This window comes from Diadema setosum, chromosome 16, assembly GCF_964275005.1.
Source record: "Diadema setosum chromosome 16, eeDiaSeto1, whole genome shotgun sequence".
NCBI classification, from domain to species: domain Eukaryota; kingdom Metazoa; phylum Echinodermata; class Echinoidea; order Diadematoida; family Diadematidae; genus Diadema; species Diadema setosum.
Genome location: NC_092700.1, coordinates 34,924,963 through 34,946,700, shown reverse-complemented (window position 1 = coordinate 34,946,700; position 21,738 = coordinate 34,924,963). Strand labels below are relative to the sequence as shown.

The window sequence follows — 21,738 nt, the reverse complement described above, 5'->3', positions numbered from 1 at the left end:
AAAATGAGCAAAGAAAATGGGATTCCATGGAAACGAGACATCAAGTACTGGAACATGAAAGGCAAGCAAAAATATTTGCATGCTTTTATTTTGCGCTAATTTCTGGTTGCGCAAAATTCACGAAAAATTTCACCACCATGACAATTTCCACTTTTACAGTAGATTGTTTCAAGGGCGATATATATTAAAATGGCATCTTATCTATAAGTATGCAGTAGGGGTCAGTAAAGTGGGCTATTGCATAATCCACATCACCTGTCAAATCCTGCAATGATTCAAATTGGCCCTGTGCTGGTTACATTGTACACTGTAAGCAAATATTAGCTCCATTATGTAACCACGTTTCCCTACATGTGTCTCCCTGCAGCAGTGGTATGTAATCTTGGTAAGGGTGATTGTCGAGTGTTTTTTAATCTCTCTTGTTTTCAAGATAAGCAGATGCTTGAAGACAATTATCTGGACTTTAGCCTTGTCCCCATCATGACACTATGAGGGCTGATATTCAAAGTACTGTTGTGTTTTGTTTTTTAATCTTAGTAATTCACTACTTGCCAAGCTTTTTCATCAGCATTCAGTATGAAAACCATCCAAACTTGACCTGGTTGTAAATTTGCCACGCCCACTCAGGTGTAGCAATGTGCCTCAGTCCAACAGAAAGGCCATGGTGACACCTTAACGGATTCAGGGGATTAGGTCATCTCTGTTTCAGACATATGTCACAATCAGCAAAGAAAACACTCCAGTGTGCATGCAAGTTTGAATTATCCTTGAGTTCAGTCAGTGTGATATCAATAGACTCCTCTTTGTTGTGCATCCTATTTCATCCCAGATTACTGCCAGCAAGATCCACAAGGATAACCACCACCACCTCTACCAACAACATCACACCTGTGGCAACACCACCAACACCACTAGCAACAGCACCAGAAACATCACCACCACTGCCAATCCACAGCACACCAATAGCAAGAATACCAAGAATCCATATTCCTCAGCAATCATGATCGTGGTCGACTTCATCGTGGACCTGGTACAGATGATGTACCTGGTCCTGTTCTATGTAGGAGAGGCCCTGTTCCGCCTCGTGGTGCCCGCATACTTTCGCAAGAAGTCACTGGAAGGTGAGCTAGTGCTCATCACGGGAGCTGGGAGCGGCATCGGTCGACTCCAGGCCATCCGATTTGCGGCCGCGGGCTGCAACCTGGTCCTTTGGGACATCAACATTCAAGGTAGGGAGTGCACCCACATTGTATTAACTACAAACATCTACACATGTGTGCATTTCAGGAGGTAAAAAAATACTGTTTTTCTTCATAAAACGTGACCCGCTACAACAAAAGGATCCGAAAGTCGGGGGAGGTCGATTTTCTGAAAATGACATGATATTATTCCCTTTACTCTTCTGCTTTAATTGCATATAGAACACGACTCATAAAAGTAGTCGGTTACAGAGATATGAGAGCATGTCGAGTGGTCTGGGAAATCAGCATTTCGAGAAAACCGCCTTCAAAGTTTTCCTTCCAACGCTTTCATGATCAAGGGGAGGCAAGACAGTTTATACCTCTTGACAATAGAAGGTGCATGTACAGTATGCTCCTAGCAACCTCTGCGATGTTCATTCAAGCTTAGCCCCAGTGGTCTACGCACGACCAATCAGTAACCAGGATGACACGCACTGACCAATAAGATCACTCTCTCATTGCTAGTTGGGGGGGGGGGGGGGAGTCTATCTGTGGTGCTAAATTCAAATCTTTGGACACATTTCTGTTCAGTTGAAAGTCGGGAAATCATGGCCCAGAAAATCGCTAATTTCTTTCCTTTCCTTTGATCATTTAGCTTCAAAATTTCGGCAGATGATAGACAAAGCATCAGACTACAAAATTATGTCAAAAACAGAAATTTGATAGGTTTGATCGATTTTGATGATCTGACTTCAAACTCAATTTTCTCTTCTCGGCTGTCAGCGACTTTAGGATCCTTGTTGTGGGGAGTCAGTACATGTAGTCTTTCAGCCCCCGTAGTACTGCAGTGCTGTTTACAGAGTTGGCCTTCCTGGAAAAGGAAATGAAACAAATTTGTTTGTCTTTTGAGCACTTTTTTCCATTATACCACTGCATTCCTCTCCTGTTAACTGCCCCTAATTTATAGCTTCCAAAGAAAGAAGAACATTTGAGGTGACAAAACTTACTGCTTTCCTTTGACTGTTACTATTTGCCTTCCTTACAATCTCCCTATATTGTTTCCCTCCCCCATCCTCATATTTCTAGGGTCTTCTTGTTCCAAACAATAGTCCTTTCAAGGACTACAAACACATGGTGTTTATTCTGCAAAATTCTTTTCCTCAAAACATGATAACTATAGAATGAATTTAATGATGACAACCTAATAGAGGCAGACACCAGAAATAATAATACCACTCGTATTTTTCTCTACATTACCTCTTTGCACCTTGCCCTGTTATATGACTTCCTTCAGAAGAAAAAACTGGGTCAGAGTCAATCCTCAGGTTCAAAGGTCAAGGGTGGTAAGCTTCAGCCACACATTGTGACTAGAATGACTATTAAATGGTACATTTTACAGAATGTAGAGATTGCAAGAACATAAACTTTCCAGACGACTGTGTTCAGTACTTTTTATAATTTTATGCAAACAGTGCATTTGAGCTTGCTGGGTGTTTTATTTGTTTTTGTTCATTTGTTTGTTTGTTTGTTTGTGTGTTTTGTTTTGTTTTTTTTGGGGGGGGTTTGTTGTTGGTACATGTATATATACTTTCGTTATTCTAAAATACAGTCATCGTCAGTTGCTTTAGGTAGTTTCAGCTTCAAAGCAAGTCATACAATAAATTCTGAATGATGAAGGTATTTTTCTAGAGCCCGTGAAGTTTCCTCTGTCATAAATTTGGCATTTCAAGGCTCTGCTGGGAGAAAAAAAAAAACGAAATATTGTCATAAAACGTGACAGATCAAATGCATGCATGTGTATGTGGGAAGATTTATGCACTAAAAATGTCGTGGGGGGGGGGGCTGATTAGGGTTAACTATCTTGATGAATTTATCTCTTTATAGTTATGTTTTTCTATTCATCCCTTGGTCATGGTGCATTTGCTACATGTATTTGAGATTTCCAAACATAGATAAAGAGAACAAGTAAACTGCATTGAGTGTATGACAGTGAAGAATTTTTATTCTGGATTTTTTTTTTATTGTGCTATTGTTGCAACAAAAAAAAAAGGAGAACAAAAACAAATCTTCCATATTTGATGTGATTCATAAATATGGCTGATGGACATTGGTGCACACACTTTAATATGAACAAGCATATAGACACACACTGTACACATGTATACACACAAAAACATGCCTGTACACATGCTGGCATTATACAGATACTGTAATACCTTCATTGGTTTTCACTGGTTCCAGTTCGCCAGTGAACACATACAGAATACAAACAGTCACACAGAAACATAGATACTCACAAGTACTGACATATTGATAGTTTCCACTGGCTCCAATCTATTAAAGTTTGTGGAACTCTAAAACTCATCTTTATCAGCCCAAGAGACAAGCAGCCCATTAAACCAGTCATAGAAATGCGTTTGTGATTTGCTTGATGACTTCCATTACAATATAATTGCACTGCTTCGAGGATTTCACTTTTATTCTCTAAATCTTATGGTATGATCAGAGGAATTTAGTCCTGACTATTTTGTGCTCCAAGTTATGACTTCTTCATGCAAATCATCTATTGTTGTAGGAACGGCTGGTGATTAGTTGGAAAAACAGGCCTGGGAAAACACAATGCCAGGCAGTACACGAGATAATGGAGTCTCATCTTCTGCACAAAATTTGATGGCAAAATGAATGATGCCCCATTTAGTTCTTTATGCAAAGCAATCATTTCTACAGGGGCAGATCCAGGAATTCAGTAAAGGGGAGGCGCCTCTGAAAAATAAAGGGGGCACACGCATCCCCCTCCATTTTTTTCGTTTTATTTCTTTTGTTTTTTAAACAAAAGATAAAGAGGGGGCGTGCGCCCGGTGCACCCCCTCTGGATCTGCCACTGTTTCTATGTGCCAATCAAGAGATCACCCGATGGATGGCATCCAGCCAGCATTTCTGGCCGCCGACTTGTGAAGCGGCACATCCCGTCAAACAGGCGCGGACAAAGAGAATCACTGTGGCTTATCCCACTTAAAATTTCTCCGCGCATCTACGAGATGAAGTGCCACACGACACAGGCTTGCCACACGCTTCGGTGGCCAAGCACAGCGGCAGATAACAGTCCTCAGAAATCATCTTGGCTGTGTGTACAAACGACAATGTTGCTAAATACTAATTACAGCTGTCACAGTGCCAAGTGACACAATGCTGTGTAATGTTCTGACATACAAGTGTGAAGTATGCCTCATACTTGTTATTGTGATATAATGCTTTTTATGTATAAAGTACAGTCCAACCCTGATTATTCAGCCCTCTCTTATCCAAGTTTCTCTTATTATGTGGACACCTCCAAGCAGTCAAGACACACAAAAAAAGTGATTTCAACTCAATACCTCCAACCCTTCTATAGAACTCACTCTATTTACCCAAATTCCCTACAGAAACATGTTTTGAATTTTGCTTATGTTTCAATTTTGCGACTTTGATCTTTTGAAGTACGCAAGCATGATCGAATTACACTGCCACTGGGTCAGCAGCCTATTATTTATTTATTTATTTTTTTGTACTGAAATCTGGTCAAATGGCTTCTTTAATACTACTAGTATCTGGACAGGTGCCGGTTCTGACATGGCCAGATAACAGGGGTCGGATTGTATTGAGAGTTGTAATATAGTTGTAATAAGGGGAAGAAGTGGAGATGCACATAGAGTCTGATATCATTCACCTTGTCATTAACAAGAGAAGTTTTCTGAGATTGTTGTGAGATGATACAGAAGACAAGAGGAGGAAGATGAGGGGGAGGAGTAGAAGGAGGAGGAGGGGGAGGAGGAGGACGAGGAAGATGAGGAGAAGGAGGAAGAGGAGGTTTTCGGAGATTGTTGGTAGATGAAACTGAAGACAAGAGGAAATGGAGTAGGAGAAGGGGAAGGAGAAGGAAGAAGAGGAAGAGGGAGAGGAGGAGGAGGGGGAAGAGGAGGAAGAAGAAGTGTTCTGAGATTGTCGTGAGAAGAAACTGAAGGCAGGAGAAAATGGAGGAGTAAGCTGGGGAGGAAGAGGAGGAGGAGGAGAAGGAGGAGGAGAAGGAGGAGGAGGAGGAGGAGGAGGAGGAGGAGGAGGAGGAGGAGGACGAGGGGGAGGAGGAGGAGGAGGAGGAGGGGGGGAATATGAACAGCAGACAGAGAGAAGACTGATAAGAAGAGATAGAGAAGAAGGAAAAAGGTTGAATAGAGAGGAGAGAGGAAAAGAAGACGAAGAGGAGTGGGAAGGGGGAAAAGAAATCCAGTAGAAGGAGTAGAATAGTACCTAAATAAGAAGAGAGCAAAATAAGTTCTAAGAAGTAGAAGAAGAAGGAAAAGGAAGAGGAAGAAAATTGATCTTCAAATTCTAGCACAGGATGACATGATGTACACAGTCACTGTTTATACACACACTACAGATTTAAGCATGGTACAACAAGTAACAGCACAAATAGCTTGCCCAGGGCAGATAAACTTTAAACTCAGACAAGAAAATTCCTGGGCAGGATTCAATATCTAGACCACTTTTGTAATGTGTTCAAATTCTGTACGTGGACATGTGGTCTGTTCACGAAAGTTACATATGTAGCTGTTTTTTATAGCACTGGCAGGCGGCCCAAGGCCAGCCTGCCACTTTAAAAGGCATGCAAGTGAATTTCTGCCGTGGAAATTTAATGGGAGGTAGCAGATGCACTTTTATTCAGGTGTAGGAAAAGAAAAAGCTAGATGTATTTTAACATTGCAGAAATGGTTTATTTCTCACTTAGACTGATGTGGTGAATAGTTTTTTGTATGTTTCTTTGTTTTTTTAATTTGTTGTCAGGGGTTTTTGTATGCTGTGATTTTAGTGTCGTATGCAAGTTTCTACCATTGGCCATGTATGACTAGTAAAGATAGGGTTTTAAAAAGGAAACATTGTAGGTTATTGATTATCTGCCAGGTGTGAGTGATAATGAAGAGCAAATGTTTAACTAGCCCCATTCATTGAGCTATGTTGTCAGAATGTAGTTGTAGTTTAAGGGATTAGTTATCTGGAAGCATTAGTGAGATTATCAAATTATCTTTCTGAAGACTTCGTACACGTAGGTCTTGTGAAATCCTGATTCTTCTTTCCTCTTTTCCTTCTCTTCCTTCTTCCTTCCCCTTTCTTCTCCTTCTTCTAATCCTCCTTCTCCTCCTGTTCTTAATTTTATTTCTAATCTTTCTCCTGTTCCTTCTTTCTTCCCTCCTCCCCTGCCTCCTCTTTCTAATCACCATCCTTCTTTCTTCATCTTCTCCAACATGTAATACTCAATTTCTCTTCTGTCTTCCCTCCTCTTTCCTTCTCCTCTTTCTTCTCCTCTTTTTCCTGTTCTTCATTTTATTTCTAATCTTTCTCCTGCTCCTTCTTTCTTCCCTCCACCCCTGCCTCCTCTTTCTAATCATCATCCTTCTTTCTTCATCTTCTCCAACATGTAATACTCAATTTCTCTTCTGTCTTCCCTCCTCTTTCCTTCTCCTCTTTCTTCTCCTCTTCTTCCTGTTCTTCATTTTTTAAATCTGTCTCCTGTTCCTTCTTTCTCCCCTCCACCTCTGCCTCCTCCTTCTAATCATCATCCTTCTCTCTTCATCTTCTCCTACATGTAATATTCAATTTCTCCATCCTCTCCTTCTCTTTCCTACATTCTTCCTCTTTCTGCTTCTCTTTCATCTTCTTCAATCTTCCTTTTCTTCTCTCTTTCTTTCTTTTTCTTTTTTTCATGGGGGGGGGGGATAAGATCTTTGTCATCCCCCTCCCTTGCTTGAGTCTCAGGTAAGTGACATTTAGTTTTGGCATGATCTTCGATTGACCGATTATGCCCTCGTCAATTATTGAGGAACAAACAGAGCGAGGATTAATCAATTTCCCTCTGTCTCGAATCATGTCTTTTTCTTCACTTCAGTGGCTTTCCAAGGGTAGTGTGTGAGATTCTCTCTCATGGGATGGCCGCGTATGTCATGTAAATGTCATGTAAAATGTCAACACAAGAGAAGCGTTGCACCCGGTTGGTGACTCATGAATGGAGAACGCAACAGGTTGCCAAAATGGCTGTGGGATAACCTTTGATAGCGGCGTACAGTAGTAGATCAAGGCTAGAAGAGAACAAAAAGACGGCAGCGGGGTTTTTTCAACCATTCTGTCTCGAGATCGATGCATGTCCTTCAAACAATGGGTGACCCGACCATGACATAAGCATTTTTTTTTAAATTAATAATCTTATGGTTTTCTGTAGTGTAAAGTATCAAGTAGTGCTAATTAAAGTTATGTTATCATCACCTGGCAATCCATATTGCCAGTCTTTTCCCCCAAAGAGAACATCATCAACATAATTTATTGTAATTTATAGATATTTTCCTTCAGTGGAACTCAAAGAGAAGAATATCTAAATTACAATACAGATGTTGATTCATCAAAAGGTACAGTACTATATGCACAGAAAACGACAGAACCAACAATGGTGATATTGTTAAAAAATGGGAGCTTAGTTGAAAGATCTGTTTTACTCTACACATTGCGATACCACACAAGCAATGAATGAAATACATGTACATCCTAACATACATAAAACAGATTCAGCACCAAACCAAATGCCCTTGGATTTGATATAAATGTACAGAGTGCATGCAAAGACCAGATAATCACAGGTTAAATCATACACCTGCTCTAACCCATAGCAAACCACAGGTGAGACTATCATGACTAGCAATGTACCAAACTTTGCGACAGTGGATTATGGAGGGTTAGGATGGATACCTCATTTAATATCTGATTGATGAAACAAAGGCATTGCTACTAGCATGGCCTGAGTCAGTCAGCTGTGCAGTTTGGAAAATTAAGAAAATGCAAATCTGTATGAAGAGAGAGAGAGAGAGAGGGAGAGAGGGAGAGAGGGAGACCCTGAAAGAGAGAGAGTTACATCTATCATGGGCCAATGGTTCTCAGCCATGGTTGAGTGGTAATTGTATAATTTGTAGGTTAGCTTTCCAGTGTGGTTAGTGGGCTCCTTAACCCGTGGAGGACAAGTCCAGAGTATACTTGGGCAAGTGTCTATGGGAAATGCCTGTTGTAGCAAAGTCAGCCAGTCCTCAACGGGTTAAAGGGTGACTACATCAATGTATAAGTTGCCTCCAATTTGTGGAGTATCAGTCACACAAGCAGAACAGTGAGAGTTTCATAGAAAAGCAGTAAAATGCTGTGTAATTTACAATTTCCCTCACAATTATGTATGATACCAAAGCATATGAATGCAAATTACAATGTATGATGAGATAGTGATGACATCACTGCTTAACCCTTGCACTAGATTCTATGCAGGGAGATTTTATTTCTCATACATTAAAAAAAAAAAATAATAAAAATGAAAATCTCATGCTAATTATGAAAGTCCTTACAACTGCTCTGTTGAATGACTGGATGTGAAGACTGGCTGTGCATTTGATTTTGAGAATATCTATGGGGGAAAAAATATCATTTTCAGGTGTTTGTGATGTCACAATGTGTTTTCATTAGGGCCTACCTGTAACATACTCTTATTACCCTTCCACCGATAGGAATTGAAGAGACTGCTCAGCTGGTCAGGAGAACTGGACAGAAGGCCTGGTACTACGTCTGTGACGTCAGCAAGCGAGAGCAGGTTTACGAGGCGGCCAAAAAGGTCAAGCAGGAGGCCGGAGAGGTCACCATACTGGTCAACAACGCCGGCATCATCGCCGGCAAGAAGTTCATGGACCTTTCAGATGAAGCGATTGTCAAGACGGTGGAAGTCAATTCGCTAGCCCATGCCTGGGTGAGAGTTCAGCATTCATTCTCTCAGTTAACACATTTTCCTTTTCTATTGTTTAACACAAGTTGCACTGTAGTTGGATCTTTGTTATAGGCCATGATTTTATCACCTCATTTGATTTTCATACAGTATGTGGTTTATACTTCTATCAAATATCACTATTTTGTGAAAATGCATGAAATGCCAATATGTCACTTCCTATTGTAAGTATAAGTCTGATAAAATATGTAGGTACTATTTCATTCATATTATTTCATTCTATTATAAAATGCCAAATCTGTTGTGGTGTGTTGTGAAAATGCAATGATACTATATTGTCCTTACAGTGTAGCTCTTAGTGAAACTCATATACTAGACAATGTTACACTTTATATCGGTAGTCATTTTGACTACAGTAGCTGTAGAGTGTAAAGCTCAAATTTGTATGCCCAAATCTCTCCAATGCTCTTAACATGAATTATCAATTGTAACTTGTAAGCTTTGTCGTTGTTGTTTTACCTTCACTTGGTTGTCGGTAAATCTAACCACAGACCTAGGATTTCCCCAAGCCTTGAAGCAATCATCTGAGTGTCTACTCCACCATTTCCTTTTACTGATAAACCACAACACAACAATAACAACAACTCACTTAAACAAAATGGAAAGATTAGCCACCTGGTAAAACCCCAAGTGGAGTAGTATGGAATCTACATATTAGCTACAGTACGTAATCGTCGCTTGGGCAACAAGGCCCTGTGTATCTGAAGTTTTGGTGAAAATAACCCTTTATTAATGGTCTAGACAATTAGTTACAGCTGTAAGTGATGTCCAGGTCAAATCCTAGCTGTCTTACCCAAAGATTGAAGCCACCACAGCATGTCAAAGGAAAGGCTTGTGGAAAGTATTGTGGCTCAGTAGATACCACCATGAACTATTCTGCCCTATTTTGGCAAAAGGAAGCAAGTGGCATACCATCCGAATTTGAGTTATTGATGTTTCATAATTCACATAGTGAGCTCTTCTTCCAGGCCAAATTTTATGCAGAAACACTCACCCTACTATAGACATATGTTAGATAAGACATCATGATAGTCCATTGATGTCAGTGTAAATGACAGACACATTTTGCTCTTTTACGAGAAATGTCACTTTTGTCACTTGCTTCCTTTTGTCAAAGTAGTCTTGATTAGTCTTGATGTTCCCAGTCTGAGTTTGTTGGTAGCAGTGATGGTCACTTGGCAACACAGCATGATGACATGAACATCAGTCAAAGACTAGTCCTGAGTATACCAACAGTAGTACTTTGGCAGATGTCTGCTGGAAATGCATGTTATATATAGACAGCAATATCAGCTGCTTCTCAACAGGTTATTGTTGTGGTTCTCATTTGCAAGTTAGCCAACCACTTTTTAAGTAGTCCAACAAATCCCGATTCATGTACAATGTATCTTTGAAGGTTTCCATGGTAGTAGAATGCTTACAAAATTGTAGTGGAGGATGATTTCACAGTACACCATGTACTCTTTTTTGGATGTGAATGTAGTCCTGAAATGGACCTCCAAAGTACTACTTAATCAAGATTGATAATTTAGAAAGCATGTCCTTACCATCCTACCCATGAGATTTTATGCTCCTATTTCAAAAATACATATGTGGTGTCCTATAAACCCAGAAAATTTCATGTGCATGAAACTTTGGCAAATTTCATGAGGAGCCAATATTCAAGCAAATTTTGTCTACACAATGCATTGAACGCCAGTTGCCAATTCGTGAAAGTTTCATGCTGCCAATGTTTGTTTTTACAGTAAACAGTATTCAAATTTCCAACTTAACAGACTCTCAAGGCTTTCCTGGGAGACATGATGAAAAACAATCACGGCCACGTCGTCACAATCGCCAGCATCATGGGGGAGCTGTCGGCCGCCGGTATGCCAGAGTACTGCATGAGCAAGTTCGCCGCGGTCGGCCTGCACGAGTCGCTGGTGCGGGAGATGAGGGCGGCGGGCAAAGACGGCATCCACTTCACGCTGGTCAACCCTTACATGATCAGCACGGGCATGTTTGAAGGCACCAAAATCAGGTGAGGGGACGTCATGGTGCAGGGTGGTCCATGATGGGTCTCAGCATGTCGCTGTAACATGCTCAAATTCTTGGGCAACATCCTCAACTCTTGTGCAACATCCTCAAAAGCCAGCAACCTGCTATGCAAGATTCTCAAGAATTGGCAACGAGCTCAAAATAAAATGTATTCTCAAACATGTGAAAAACAACATATGCAAAACATAAGAAACATCAAACTACCTGGTACTAATAGATATTTGTATGCAAAACATGAGAGAGAACATTGAATGCAAGCAACAAAAGAGAGATAACTTGTAAGCTGCGAAATATTTCGTACTACGTACTCATTATGTGCGCTCTGTGCACATACAATTTCTGCAATATTCTCACAGATTCTGAGCTTGCAGCATGCTCAAATTTCAAGTTGTAAACCACCCTGTGGTGCCACGGAATCTGGACAAAACCTCAGTCTGTATTCTCATGGTTGGACATCCAGTTACACGTATTTAGCGGCAGCTTGAGTGAAAACAAACCCACGATCAGTGCACGACCAGCATATTTTTGAGATTGAATTATCTACTTTGCTTCCATAATTGGCCTTGAAATTCCATGAGCTTCTCAGATACAATGTATGGTACATCTTAATATTTTTGATAGCTGCAGTGTCATTGATTAATTACATAAAAAGAATGTCCAGTGGATCAAAGATTCTTTAGTGCGTGATGCTGTGTTCTCTGTACCGTTCACCACATACATTCGCACACTGTATGCTTGTGCATGCAAAACATTCACATCGATCACACTCCAGCTCCGCACATGTAAAGTGTTCTGTAACATTGAGCTGCTTGTTCTCACACCAAATATACCTGAAGTGACGTAAACCCAACCATGGGAATATGCACAGGCACTAATAGCATTACTTTAATTGCCAAGCTTTTTTTTTGTCTTAGCATTACTTAGAATTCCCTAATTCTCAATCCCTTCAAACTTGACCTAGCTGTTATAATGTTTAATAGCAATCCTGGTCAAGGGTAGAAAATGTGCCTCAGTGTAAAAAAGAAACACATGGTAACACAATACCTATCAGGGGATTTGGATAATTTCTATTCATTGATTACTTTCTAGACATCAGTACCATCCAGAGAGCAAACCTCAGTAAGGGCTAACTACAAACTCTATACACCAAATATTTGGTGAAGTTTTTACTATCATGTATTTCGTGGTTCAGGTGCTATTCTGGAATTCAAAGACATGCGAAAATAACTCTGATCCCGACGTGAATGTGACTTGCATGCATACATTTCTCCATTCTACAGTGCTATCCAACAATTACGATTTTATAACCACTCACAAAAAATTGCTGAAGTCTTGATTCAAGAAAATTTAGGCTCGCTAAATATATGGTGTATGCAGTATCCTTTGAGGATTAATTGTATGTTCCCATGAAAAAAAACCAAACCAACAACAGATAAAGATGTCATATGTATGATGTACTAAAGTGGATATCTCATCATTGGCGACCTGGTGGCGACTTGAGTCTCACTGGTCGTGAAGTGGTCATGGAGACATCCCCTGGAGACATCCAATGGAGACTAGTCTGGTCTCTGGGGAGTATTGAGAGAGTCGAACATGACTGATTTTTTCAGAGACTTTTTCCCGTCTCCAGTTGGTGTAGTAGATGTATCTACGTCATCTCCTATAAAAGTCACATTATGTTTTAGTTATTGTTGCATAGTAAAGAGGTCATTTTTGCAGTGTTGAAATTTTCGCACATTTCACGCAACCAGAACTAGTGTGAAAATAAAAGCACGCAAATATTTTTGTTTGCCATATGTTCCAGTAGTTGATGTCTTGATTTCGTGGAATTAAAAACGCGAAACTCTTCTTGCCCATCTGCAAAAAATATCCACTTTTACAGATATCTCAAAAGGACTGACTTGTTATGAGTTGAGGAGATCATATTGCTTTCTGTCCTTGTAAGATAATATTTTATTGGCATTGTGCAGTTTTGTTTGTTTGTTTTTGTGTGTGTTTGTGTGTGTTTGCTTTCTTCAGGTTCTGTTCCGTTGAATTTTCTATGGAAGGCTGGTTGATTCTGATACATGTACACGTACATTTATTGTAGTACTTATCAGTTACTTGGAACTCCAGGACAGCTGAGATGTGGGATGTACCCTTCTAGATTGTTTGAAAAACAAAACAAAATAAAAGCTGCCCCAAATCGGAAGAATGACTCAATTTGGCGCACTGTGTGAAACATCTGCGGCTCGTCAGAGTGCAACTGATTCAACATTGACAAAGAAAACCACCAGCAATTATTATTAGCACATTGTTTGGATAATGTTTGATCTTCCAAATGATAACATTGTGAGAATTTGCTGGTGCAGTCGGTTGCATGATGCATCCTCGTAGAGAATAGCGGTCAAGGGTCACGGGGGGATGGGGATGCCATTCTATACAAACTTTTGAGATGATTCTATAGATACTTAATGCATGTGTGATAAGCTGAGAAATATTGTATTCATAATCATAGATAATTGATAGATGAAAAAATTGATAATTATATTATCTTGCGCCTATAGATATGTAGGTAAATATTTGAATATTGTAAAATCAAACATTTCAGTGTATGATCTATCTTGCTTAAGACAGTGAGCAGTAAAGTTCAAACTCTGGATGGTTATCAATACACGCTCCTCCGCACACGTTTTAAGTGCCCACCATTATGTGGGTGTAACCTTGCAATCATTCAGAGCACACTCTACATGTATTGTTCTGAAGCCAGAGTATGGCCTGGGAAAAACAAGACAAAAAGCACCACCTACACTCTTTTTTTTTCCTCTCTCCCCTCTTTTCTGTTTTCAAATATTTCCTGTGTTATCAAATAACGGGCATGTTTATTATGGGGGGGGGGGTGTTCATGTAGAACGAGCATTTTGAGACTTCCTATGCTTGTTGAGCAATATCATAAAACAATGGGATCAAATAACATGCATTTTTGCAAGGAGGAATATAACAAAAACAAAAACTGGCTGGAAGTCAGCATCATAAAATACTGACGCTGCTGTTGATGTTTTTGTTTTGTAGCACTTGGCAAAAGAAGAGAATCACATTTATCTTTTATATTAGTGACTTTTACACGTTGTAAACCACATACCAGTTTCTATGCAGATTTAGTTCATGCGTACGTACGGTGTACGTGTATGTACAATGCAGACTAAAATTGGTCGATTTTTAACCTGTTAAGGACGAGTCCAGAGTATACTCGGGCAAGTATATATGGTTAATGCATGTTGTAGCAAAATCAGTCCATCATCAACGGGTTAATTACATTTGTATTTTGATGATGTATGCCAGTCATCTTTATCCGGAGTAATGTAAGGGCGCGTTACGCCGCGCACAGTACAGACAACGGTCCAGGTTTTTGTTGTTGTGTGCCAAAAGGAACCATGTCTGGTTCTGTTTAAAAAGAATCAGTAATTCGGTACAAAATCGCCCAAAATGTTATTCCTATGTCAAAATCAAGAGCGGCACAATCAGCAGTAGAAGATTAATTTTGTAACAAAATTATTAGCAGGGAAGTGATATCGTAACAGAACCAGACATGGTTCCTTTTGGGGCGCACCACAGCAAAAACTCTGCCCATTGCCCGCACCATGCGTGGTGTGAAATGGACCTGAACTCTGGGCACTTCCTCTTTCAAGGTCAATAATGCATGAATACAATTTACCTCTTGAAATTCTGTTTAAAAAAAAACATCACCAAATTGAGACAGGGGGTTCCAGCCTGCTTCTAGCTAACAGTTATCAGCCAGAGGATTTTGGCCTCATACAATGTAGTTTTTATTTGCATTCTTCAAATAACAAGACACTCTTGACCATTTATTCGGCTAGCTGTTACTACATACACGCGTATATGTGGACACTGATTGCCTGATGACATGAATTGTCATGGCAACAACATCCATGACAACAGCGTCACTTTCTCTCTGTTTCAATTGTCAGAGATCAGAAAAGTAATTCACTGTCAGATTGAGTTAACAAAGACTGTTGCCATGGAAACAGCATCCACGACAACGTCAGCATCACTTTGATAGTCCCCTAATAATAGTTTTAAGTCTATATTGGTGATGGTGGAGATGGAATTCTATTTTTGATTAGATTAATTAATATATACTCGTTGCCTTTTCCCAATGTATGATGTGAAAATTGCCTCTAGAGTTGGTGAATGCTCTATGTATATTAGATTATATGCAGCACAGACATACAAATAATATGCATTGCAATTAGCCCAAGTTTAGTTTGATTTCAGTGTTGTTGGGGTGACTGGGAATTCCATGGGGATTACTTGAATGTGTGGTGTATAGAATTGTGCATGAAAGAGCATGCATGCAAAAATTCCCATAGTAGATCACTTGTGTCTCTAATGTTGTTTTGGTGCACAAGAAATTACTGTCAATAGTGCAAGGCCATGCACTCTGTGTGTGTGTGTGTGTGGGGGGGGGGGGGGGACATAAGATTGAATATCATAAAGGGGACTTGGGCAGGTACCCCCTGGGCAATTACCCTGGACCCTTCCCCTGGCTCTAATCCTAATCTTAATCCTAACCCTAACCCAAACTTCTAACCCTATACCTCACCCTAACCCTAATCTTTACTCTCCTGCCCTGATAAGGTCATAAAGACCAATGCAACCAGTATTTGTGATACAAATGCACTCGCACAAGTATTTCTCTATCATAAAATTTTGTGATAAACCAAGCAAAACAAAAACAAAAAACAAAGTCCCCACAGTGAACTTTGTCATAGTTCTTGAGGCTTTAGTTTTATCAAATTATCTGGCAGTGTTTTATCACTTAAGTAAATGCCTTGTGTCAATTTGAATTCTTGCAGAACTTTGTGTGTTAAAGTGCAACTCAAATAATCGTTTGCAACTGGATAAATTTAGCTGCAAATTTGAATGGGTTGTACCCACAGCTATTTTCTATTTTTGAATGCAGCCATAGCAATCTGTCCTTAAACTTGAGATAAGGAAATTGTCATTCCTTTGATTTAAGGAGTCTAGAAGAGCAGGCATATCAATCGGTCCTTAAACTTTAGATAGGGAATTTGGCATTCCTTTTGATTTGAAGAGGTTTTTTTTGCACTCTTCAGTATGTCCCCCCCCCCCCAAAAAAAAAAAAAAAATTACAGTCAAATTTTCGCATTGATAACAGCCAATATAATTAAACTGTCTAAATGCTACTTCAGGGTCTTAAAATATAACATCTTAGCTCTATTTTGCAGAAAACCCCATTCAATTTGGTGAAGCGGTCACAGAGAAATGTGAAAAGTTGTAAAGCATGTCATGAGTCTGGTTCTTCCAAGTTCAGCACTTCGATGTTTTTGTGTGAGAATACAATAGACAGTCTGAGAACTTGGAGGGAAGAGATTTTTGACATCCTTTATGAAATTCCTCATTTCTCTTTGACCACTGAAGCAAATCAAATGGGGTTTTCTGTAAGATGTGGGCAATGAGTTATAGTTTCATACCTTGAATTTGTATTTGGATTGATTCACTAGTTTTAAAGATATCATTGCGGAGGGTCCCGTTGTAATTTTTTTTTTTTTTTTTTTTTTTTCTGCGGGGGGGACATACGGTATACTAGTTGAATTGTTGTAGTCTTTTGTGTGTTTTTAGTGCTGATTGGCACAGAAAACCCCACAGTTTATACACACTGTCCAAAGTCCCTAGCATTGAGAGGGTTAGACATGCCTCGATTTTGTCATAGATGATAAAATCTCACCAAAAGACCTTAACTCATGTGAACTTTTGATTATTCACTTGGTGGTAGAAATTTACCAGCTTTAATTGAACAAGGAGATTATTGTTTATATGTTGTTGGTTTGTTTTTTTTTTCATTTTGATTTCATGTGCATTGCACTATATCATTATTCTACGTATCTCAAGTACTCTGTACGTACACATGTACACCTTGCTTCCTTAACCCCTTGAGGACGAGTCCCGAGTATACTCGGGCAGGTGTCTATGGAAAATGCGTGTTGTAGCAAAATCAAACTGTCCTATTGGGGGAGATGAGAATTGGGCTTTTAACTTTTTGTGAGATGCCAAGAAAACATGTATGATATAGTACAGAGCATACCAATTTAAGAGGAAATTAAAACTTTATTTGATGAAAATCGGGTGTGGGATGACTGAAACATCCAAAAACAAAGTAAAGCAAAGTGATCGCAATAAAGTGTGGGTCCGACACTTTATGAGAATTGCTCTGTTTTGGATATCTCAGCCATTTCTTAACCAATTTTCATCAAATAAACGTTAAATTCCTCATAGAATTACATGCTCTTTCATATTTCATAAGAGGTTTCTCTTTATCTCACCACAAGATGTTAGAAACCTGAAATTAGGTCTCAACCAACACTTTAGTTCCCTTTAACACATCTACTGCACTTGAATTGCTGATTGGCATCTAAATCTATTAAAGCTGGAGTGCTTTCTTCTGTGATTGGTTCAGATGTCTGGAAATTATTACTGATAAACATTACTGAAGAGAGTTTTCCCAACCCCCGTAATCCCCATTGTCAGCATGGCCTTCCTGTTAGCATGACTAGGCACATTGTTAGGCATGCATAGGCCAGCTAAAGACATGGTTAGGTACAATTTGGAGGAATTCATCGAGAATGTTGATGAAATTAAAGCATGGCAAGGTATAGCCTGTGCACTTTAAGTTCAGATGTGATCGATGATATGTAATCAGATGAATATATGTGACCCGCTACAACAAAAGGATCCTAAAGTCGCTGACGGGCGAGCCAAGCATGGCCCAGAAAAATGCTATTTTCAGGCCTTTCCTTTGATCATTTAGCTTCGAAATTTCGGCAGATGATAGAAGATACATTAGACTACAAAATTATGTAAAAACAGAAATCCGAACGTTTTGACAGATTTTGGTGATCTGACTTCAAACTCGATTTTCTCGGCTCATCCGTCGGCGACTTTAGGATCCTTTTGTTGTAGCGGGTCACATATACCAGATACTATTGACGGTAATTTGATATAAAGATCCATTATTTCTTTATTTGTTTATCTATTTCTTTTTCTGTGTCAATTCGGTAACTTTAAACGAAATTCCATTTAAGTAATGGAGGGTAACAGCAAAAAGGATACCTCTATAATCATACTTCAAATTCTATATATATTAAAAAAAAAAAAAAAATCCCCTTCAATCTGGAGACCAAAGTTATCGGTTTAATTATGAACCTGATAATTGCCTCAAGAAACCAATAAAAAAACGGAAAGTAATTTCAATGGCTACACTTTATGCTTCATACATCCATCAGTTCAACGTTCCATGTTGCCTTTTACACCCAATGTGTGCTGCAGGTATGATATGATAGTGCCGACGTTAGAACCGGACTACGTCGCGGCCAAAGTGGTGGAAGCGGTGCAGACGGAGACTGCCCTCGTGAGAACGCCGGCTCTTCTTCACTTCTTAATCCTCCTTAAAGAGTGAGTTCATTACCCAACAAACTTCCTTCGCATTCTGAAAAAAAAAATCCATTTTTTCTTTGAACAGTGGGCATATACAACATACTCTACAAAAGTTTTGTATGTAGGAATAGTTGGGCAGTTTTTTTCATCCATAAGAAAAAAGTTTTGATCCTACATTCAGGATTTTATGATGTCTCGTACATTATCAAGATACAGCTGTACTTTCTGTGACATATGATACAGACCTCCCAGTCATTTTTTATTTTAATAGGGGAAAAGCTAATTTTTGACCATTCCCAGCTCTTGTTTCAGTAGGAGTTTCCTATAATTTTGCTTCATAATCTTACCACACACTCCTATGGGAACTGCTCATTCTTTCCTACTTTTGAGCCAAATCATCCCCTATTTGTTCAGTCAGAAAGGTTGGGAGGTCTGTATGGTTATAATAATTCCCATAAAAAAAAAATAAAGGCAAGCTGATTTCATATTACAAAATCAAAAGAGGGAACTCAGACTCTGCATTGCTTCAGTTTTTCCCAAGAAGTTTAGTCATCATCATCCCATATTTTTAGCATGTGGAGGAAAGGTCTATAGCCTCCAATGGGACCCTGGAGTGGGCCTGGCATCTCACTTTTGCTCCGACAAGGGGCTCTGACTGCACCCCTGTCCCGGTGTGTGTCACATCCCCTTGGCCTGCAGGCTCCACTCCGGTGAGGAAGTTTGAGGGATCACCATCGATTTGATCTTGTCTCTCACTTTCCTTGTGCTTCATCCTCTTCTCCTTCTCCTCCTCTTCCTCTCTCATCATCATCATCATCATCTTCTTCTCCCTCTTCTTCCTCTTCTTTTTCTGCATTGTCTTCTTGCTCTTCTTGTTCTTCTTCTTCTTCTTCCTCCTCCTCCTCTTCTTCTTTGTCTTCTTTTTCTTCTTCATCTTCTTTTTCATTTTTGGATTTTTTCTTCTCTTTGTTCTTTTTGTTCTTCTTTATCTTCTTTCATTCTTCTTTCTCTTTCTTCTTTGTTCACTTTGTTGTTGTCCTTCATTTTCTTCTTTTTTGTTATTTTTCTTTTTTCTTCATGATCTTCTTTTTTTCTTTTTCTTTTGTTTATTTTGTTCTTGTTCATCTTGTTCTTCTCTTCTTTTTTGTTTTCTTCATTTTCTCCTTGTTCTTGTTCTTTGCTTCTTTTTCTTTTTATTTGTTCATCTTTCACTTCTTTTGTTTCACTTTTTTCTTGCTGTCGTTGTTTTTCTTTTCCCTACTTTGTGCTCATTGTTCTTTTACTTCTTCTTTGTCCATATCTTTCTTCATCTCCTTTTCTACCCTTCCTATCCTCTATCTGTCTTTTGTCTTCAGTACTTATCTCTTTCTTTTCTTTCTTCCTTTTCTCCTGTATCTCTTTTTTATCTCTTACTATTTCTCTTTTTCTCTCTTCTCCTTTTTTTTTCAAGGTTTCTTCTTGCTTTACCCATTTTTTTCTTTTTTACCTTCTTTTGGAGAGAGCAAGCCAGTTTGTAGATTTGCCAATCACCAATCACCAGGAGAAGAAAAAAAAAATGTTGTACATACATTGTTGGTGAAATAGGTGAAGTACAGCTGTATTATCTGTTTATGCAATGATAATTAATCTGTCTCTCCCTCCCCCTCTCTTTCTCTTTCTTTTTCTTTCTTCTCTCTATCTGCAGCATTTTGCCACAGAAAGCTCTCTTCTCCATGGAAGACTTCTTCGAGACGTCCAAGGCGATGGACACGTTTGTCGGGCGAAAGCAGTGATGAGGCAGCGCAGTCAGTCGCCTGCCGACCTGTTGTCGAGGACCGACACCCACGCTGCCGTCTGGATTGATTGCCAGACCCCCCTCTCCACCCTCCAGTGGAGCTGGGACATCATGTATTGTGGGGAGGAATAACTGCAGCGATCGTTTGCTAGTTTGATAGAATCATGTGACCACTCCATGGAAGCACTGGTCTCTGAACGTCCTATGTTGCACCCTCAGTCGATTTTCCATGTGGCATGGAGAGCGAAAAATCATGCCGCAGTTTGGCACTCAGTCCATGTCATCACTTATCCATCAGTCTATCATAGTAATTGTTGACAAGCACCTTTTATCTACACTTGTCTGTGTGAAAGGGATTCAAATCTTCAGTTGTAATTTTTGTGACTGTATGTGTTTGTGAAATCTGTTATGTGTTATACATTATCAAGGTACACAGTGATAGGCAGCCATCGGACAACTCTGAAATTTGCACAACATCCATGTTTTGAGATTGTCTCAATGAACAAGATTAAGATTTCAGTGTGAATCGGGCCTGTAGATGTGTGATTCAGAAAACAGGATGGTGGAGAGACTTTCAGATAGAGAAGATTTGATGATTTCATGTTGTGAATGCTCGTACCTCTTGCCATGTAATGATGGTCAATTTCTAGCTAAAAGTGGGATTGTGCTGCAAGGAATGGTGATACAAGGTCACAGCCTGAAAGCAAAGTCAGCTGCAGATTATCTGAGGGGAGACAGACCATAGTATTTTTATATTAATAGGTCATGTCAAATCTTGGTTATTTTTTACCTTTTTTGAGTATGTTGGTGTAATTTCAGAAGTATCATTTCTGCTTGAGGGTTTGAGAGATTGACAGTTATCATCAATGCAATAGTCAAGAAAATGGCTCAAATGTCTTGCAAGGCAATTGAAAACAGTTACAAAATTGATACTACAGTGTTTTGAAGTTGTAGGATATGTTTTGTGGTGTGTTTCTTCTTCTTCTTTTTTTTCTTCAAGTGGCATTATCCATGTTAGCTCTCACTGCTGTAACAGAATCAATGCAGATTTTGTAGATAGTGTTACTTCCCCTTTGTTATTAGTACGCCACTGTGAAAAGGTCTGCACTGTGTGAAATAGATCGCAGTCGCTGCTACTAAACCCCAAAACCACGAGTTCAAGATCTGTTAAAAAGAGTCATGGCAGGTTGAAGGTGAGGTTGTACTTGACGCGCCACACACGTCAAGAAAAGTTGGAAGTTACTGAACTTTTGCGCAGTATTGACCCGTTGAAGACTATCCTCCACGTGTTCTTGGGCTGGAGTGAATGGGAAATGTGTGTTATGGGAAAATTAGTCCATCTTCAAGAGGTTTATATTGAAATAAGCAATATTTATGACCTACGTGCACATTCTTAGTGATGCGCTTGAGATACCTGCACACAGATGTATCTGTGAAAATCAGCCACCAGC

At 39.5% G+C, this 21,738-nt stretch overlaps 1 protein-coding gene across 1 annotated transcript; it reads left to right on the top strand.

Annotated features, from left to right (window-relative positions):
• The first annotated feature begins 918 nt into the window (after positions 1-918).
• Positions 919-20,418, top strand: LOC140240097 (retinol dehydrogenase 10-B-like). The gene is made up of 5 exons (XM_072319905.1): positions 919-1,229; positions 8,750-8,985; positions 10,797-11,041; positions 18,406-18,531; positions 20,198-20,418. Exons 1-5 carry the CDS (start codon positions 1,001-1,003, stop codon positions 20,283-20,285), a joined length of 924 nt encoding a protein of 307 aa, XP_072176006.1. The 5' UTR covers positions 919-1,000; the 3' UTR covers positions 20,286-20,418.
• Positions 20,419-21,738: the final 1,320 nt, after the last annotated feature.

What these genes read in the sequence shown, in the direction of transcription:
- LOC140240097 (XM_072319905.1), top strand. Translation starts at nt 1,001, where the DNA reads ATGATCGTGGTCGACTTCATCGTGGACCTGGTACAGATGATGTACCTG. An exon ending in TTGGGACATCAACATTCAAG is followed by an intron (nt 1,230 to 8,749) that starts GTAGGGAGTGCA and finishes TTCCACCGATAG; the next exon opens with GAATTGAAGAGACTGCTCAG. An exon ending in ATTCGCTAGCCCATGCCTGG is followed by an intron (nt 8,986 to 10,796) that starts GTGAGAGTTCAG and finishes CCAACTTAACAG; the next exon opens with ACTCTCAAGGCTTTCCTGGG.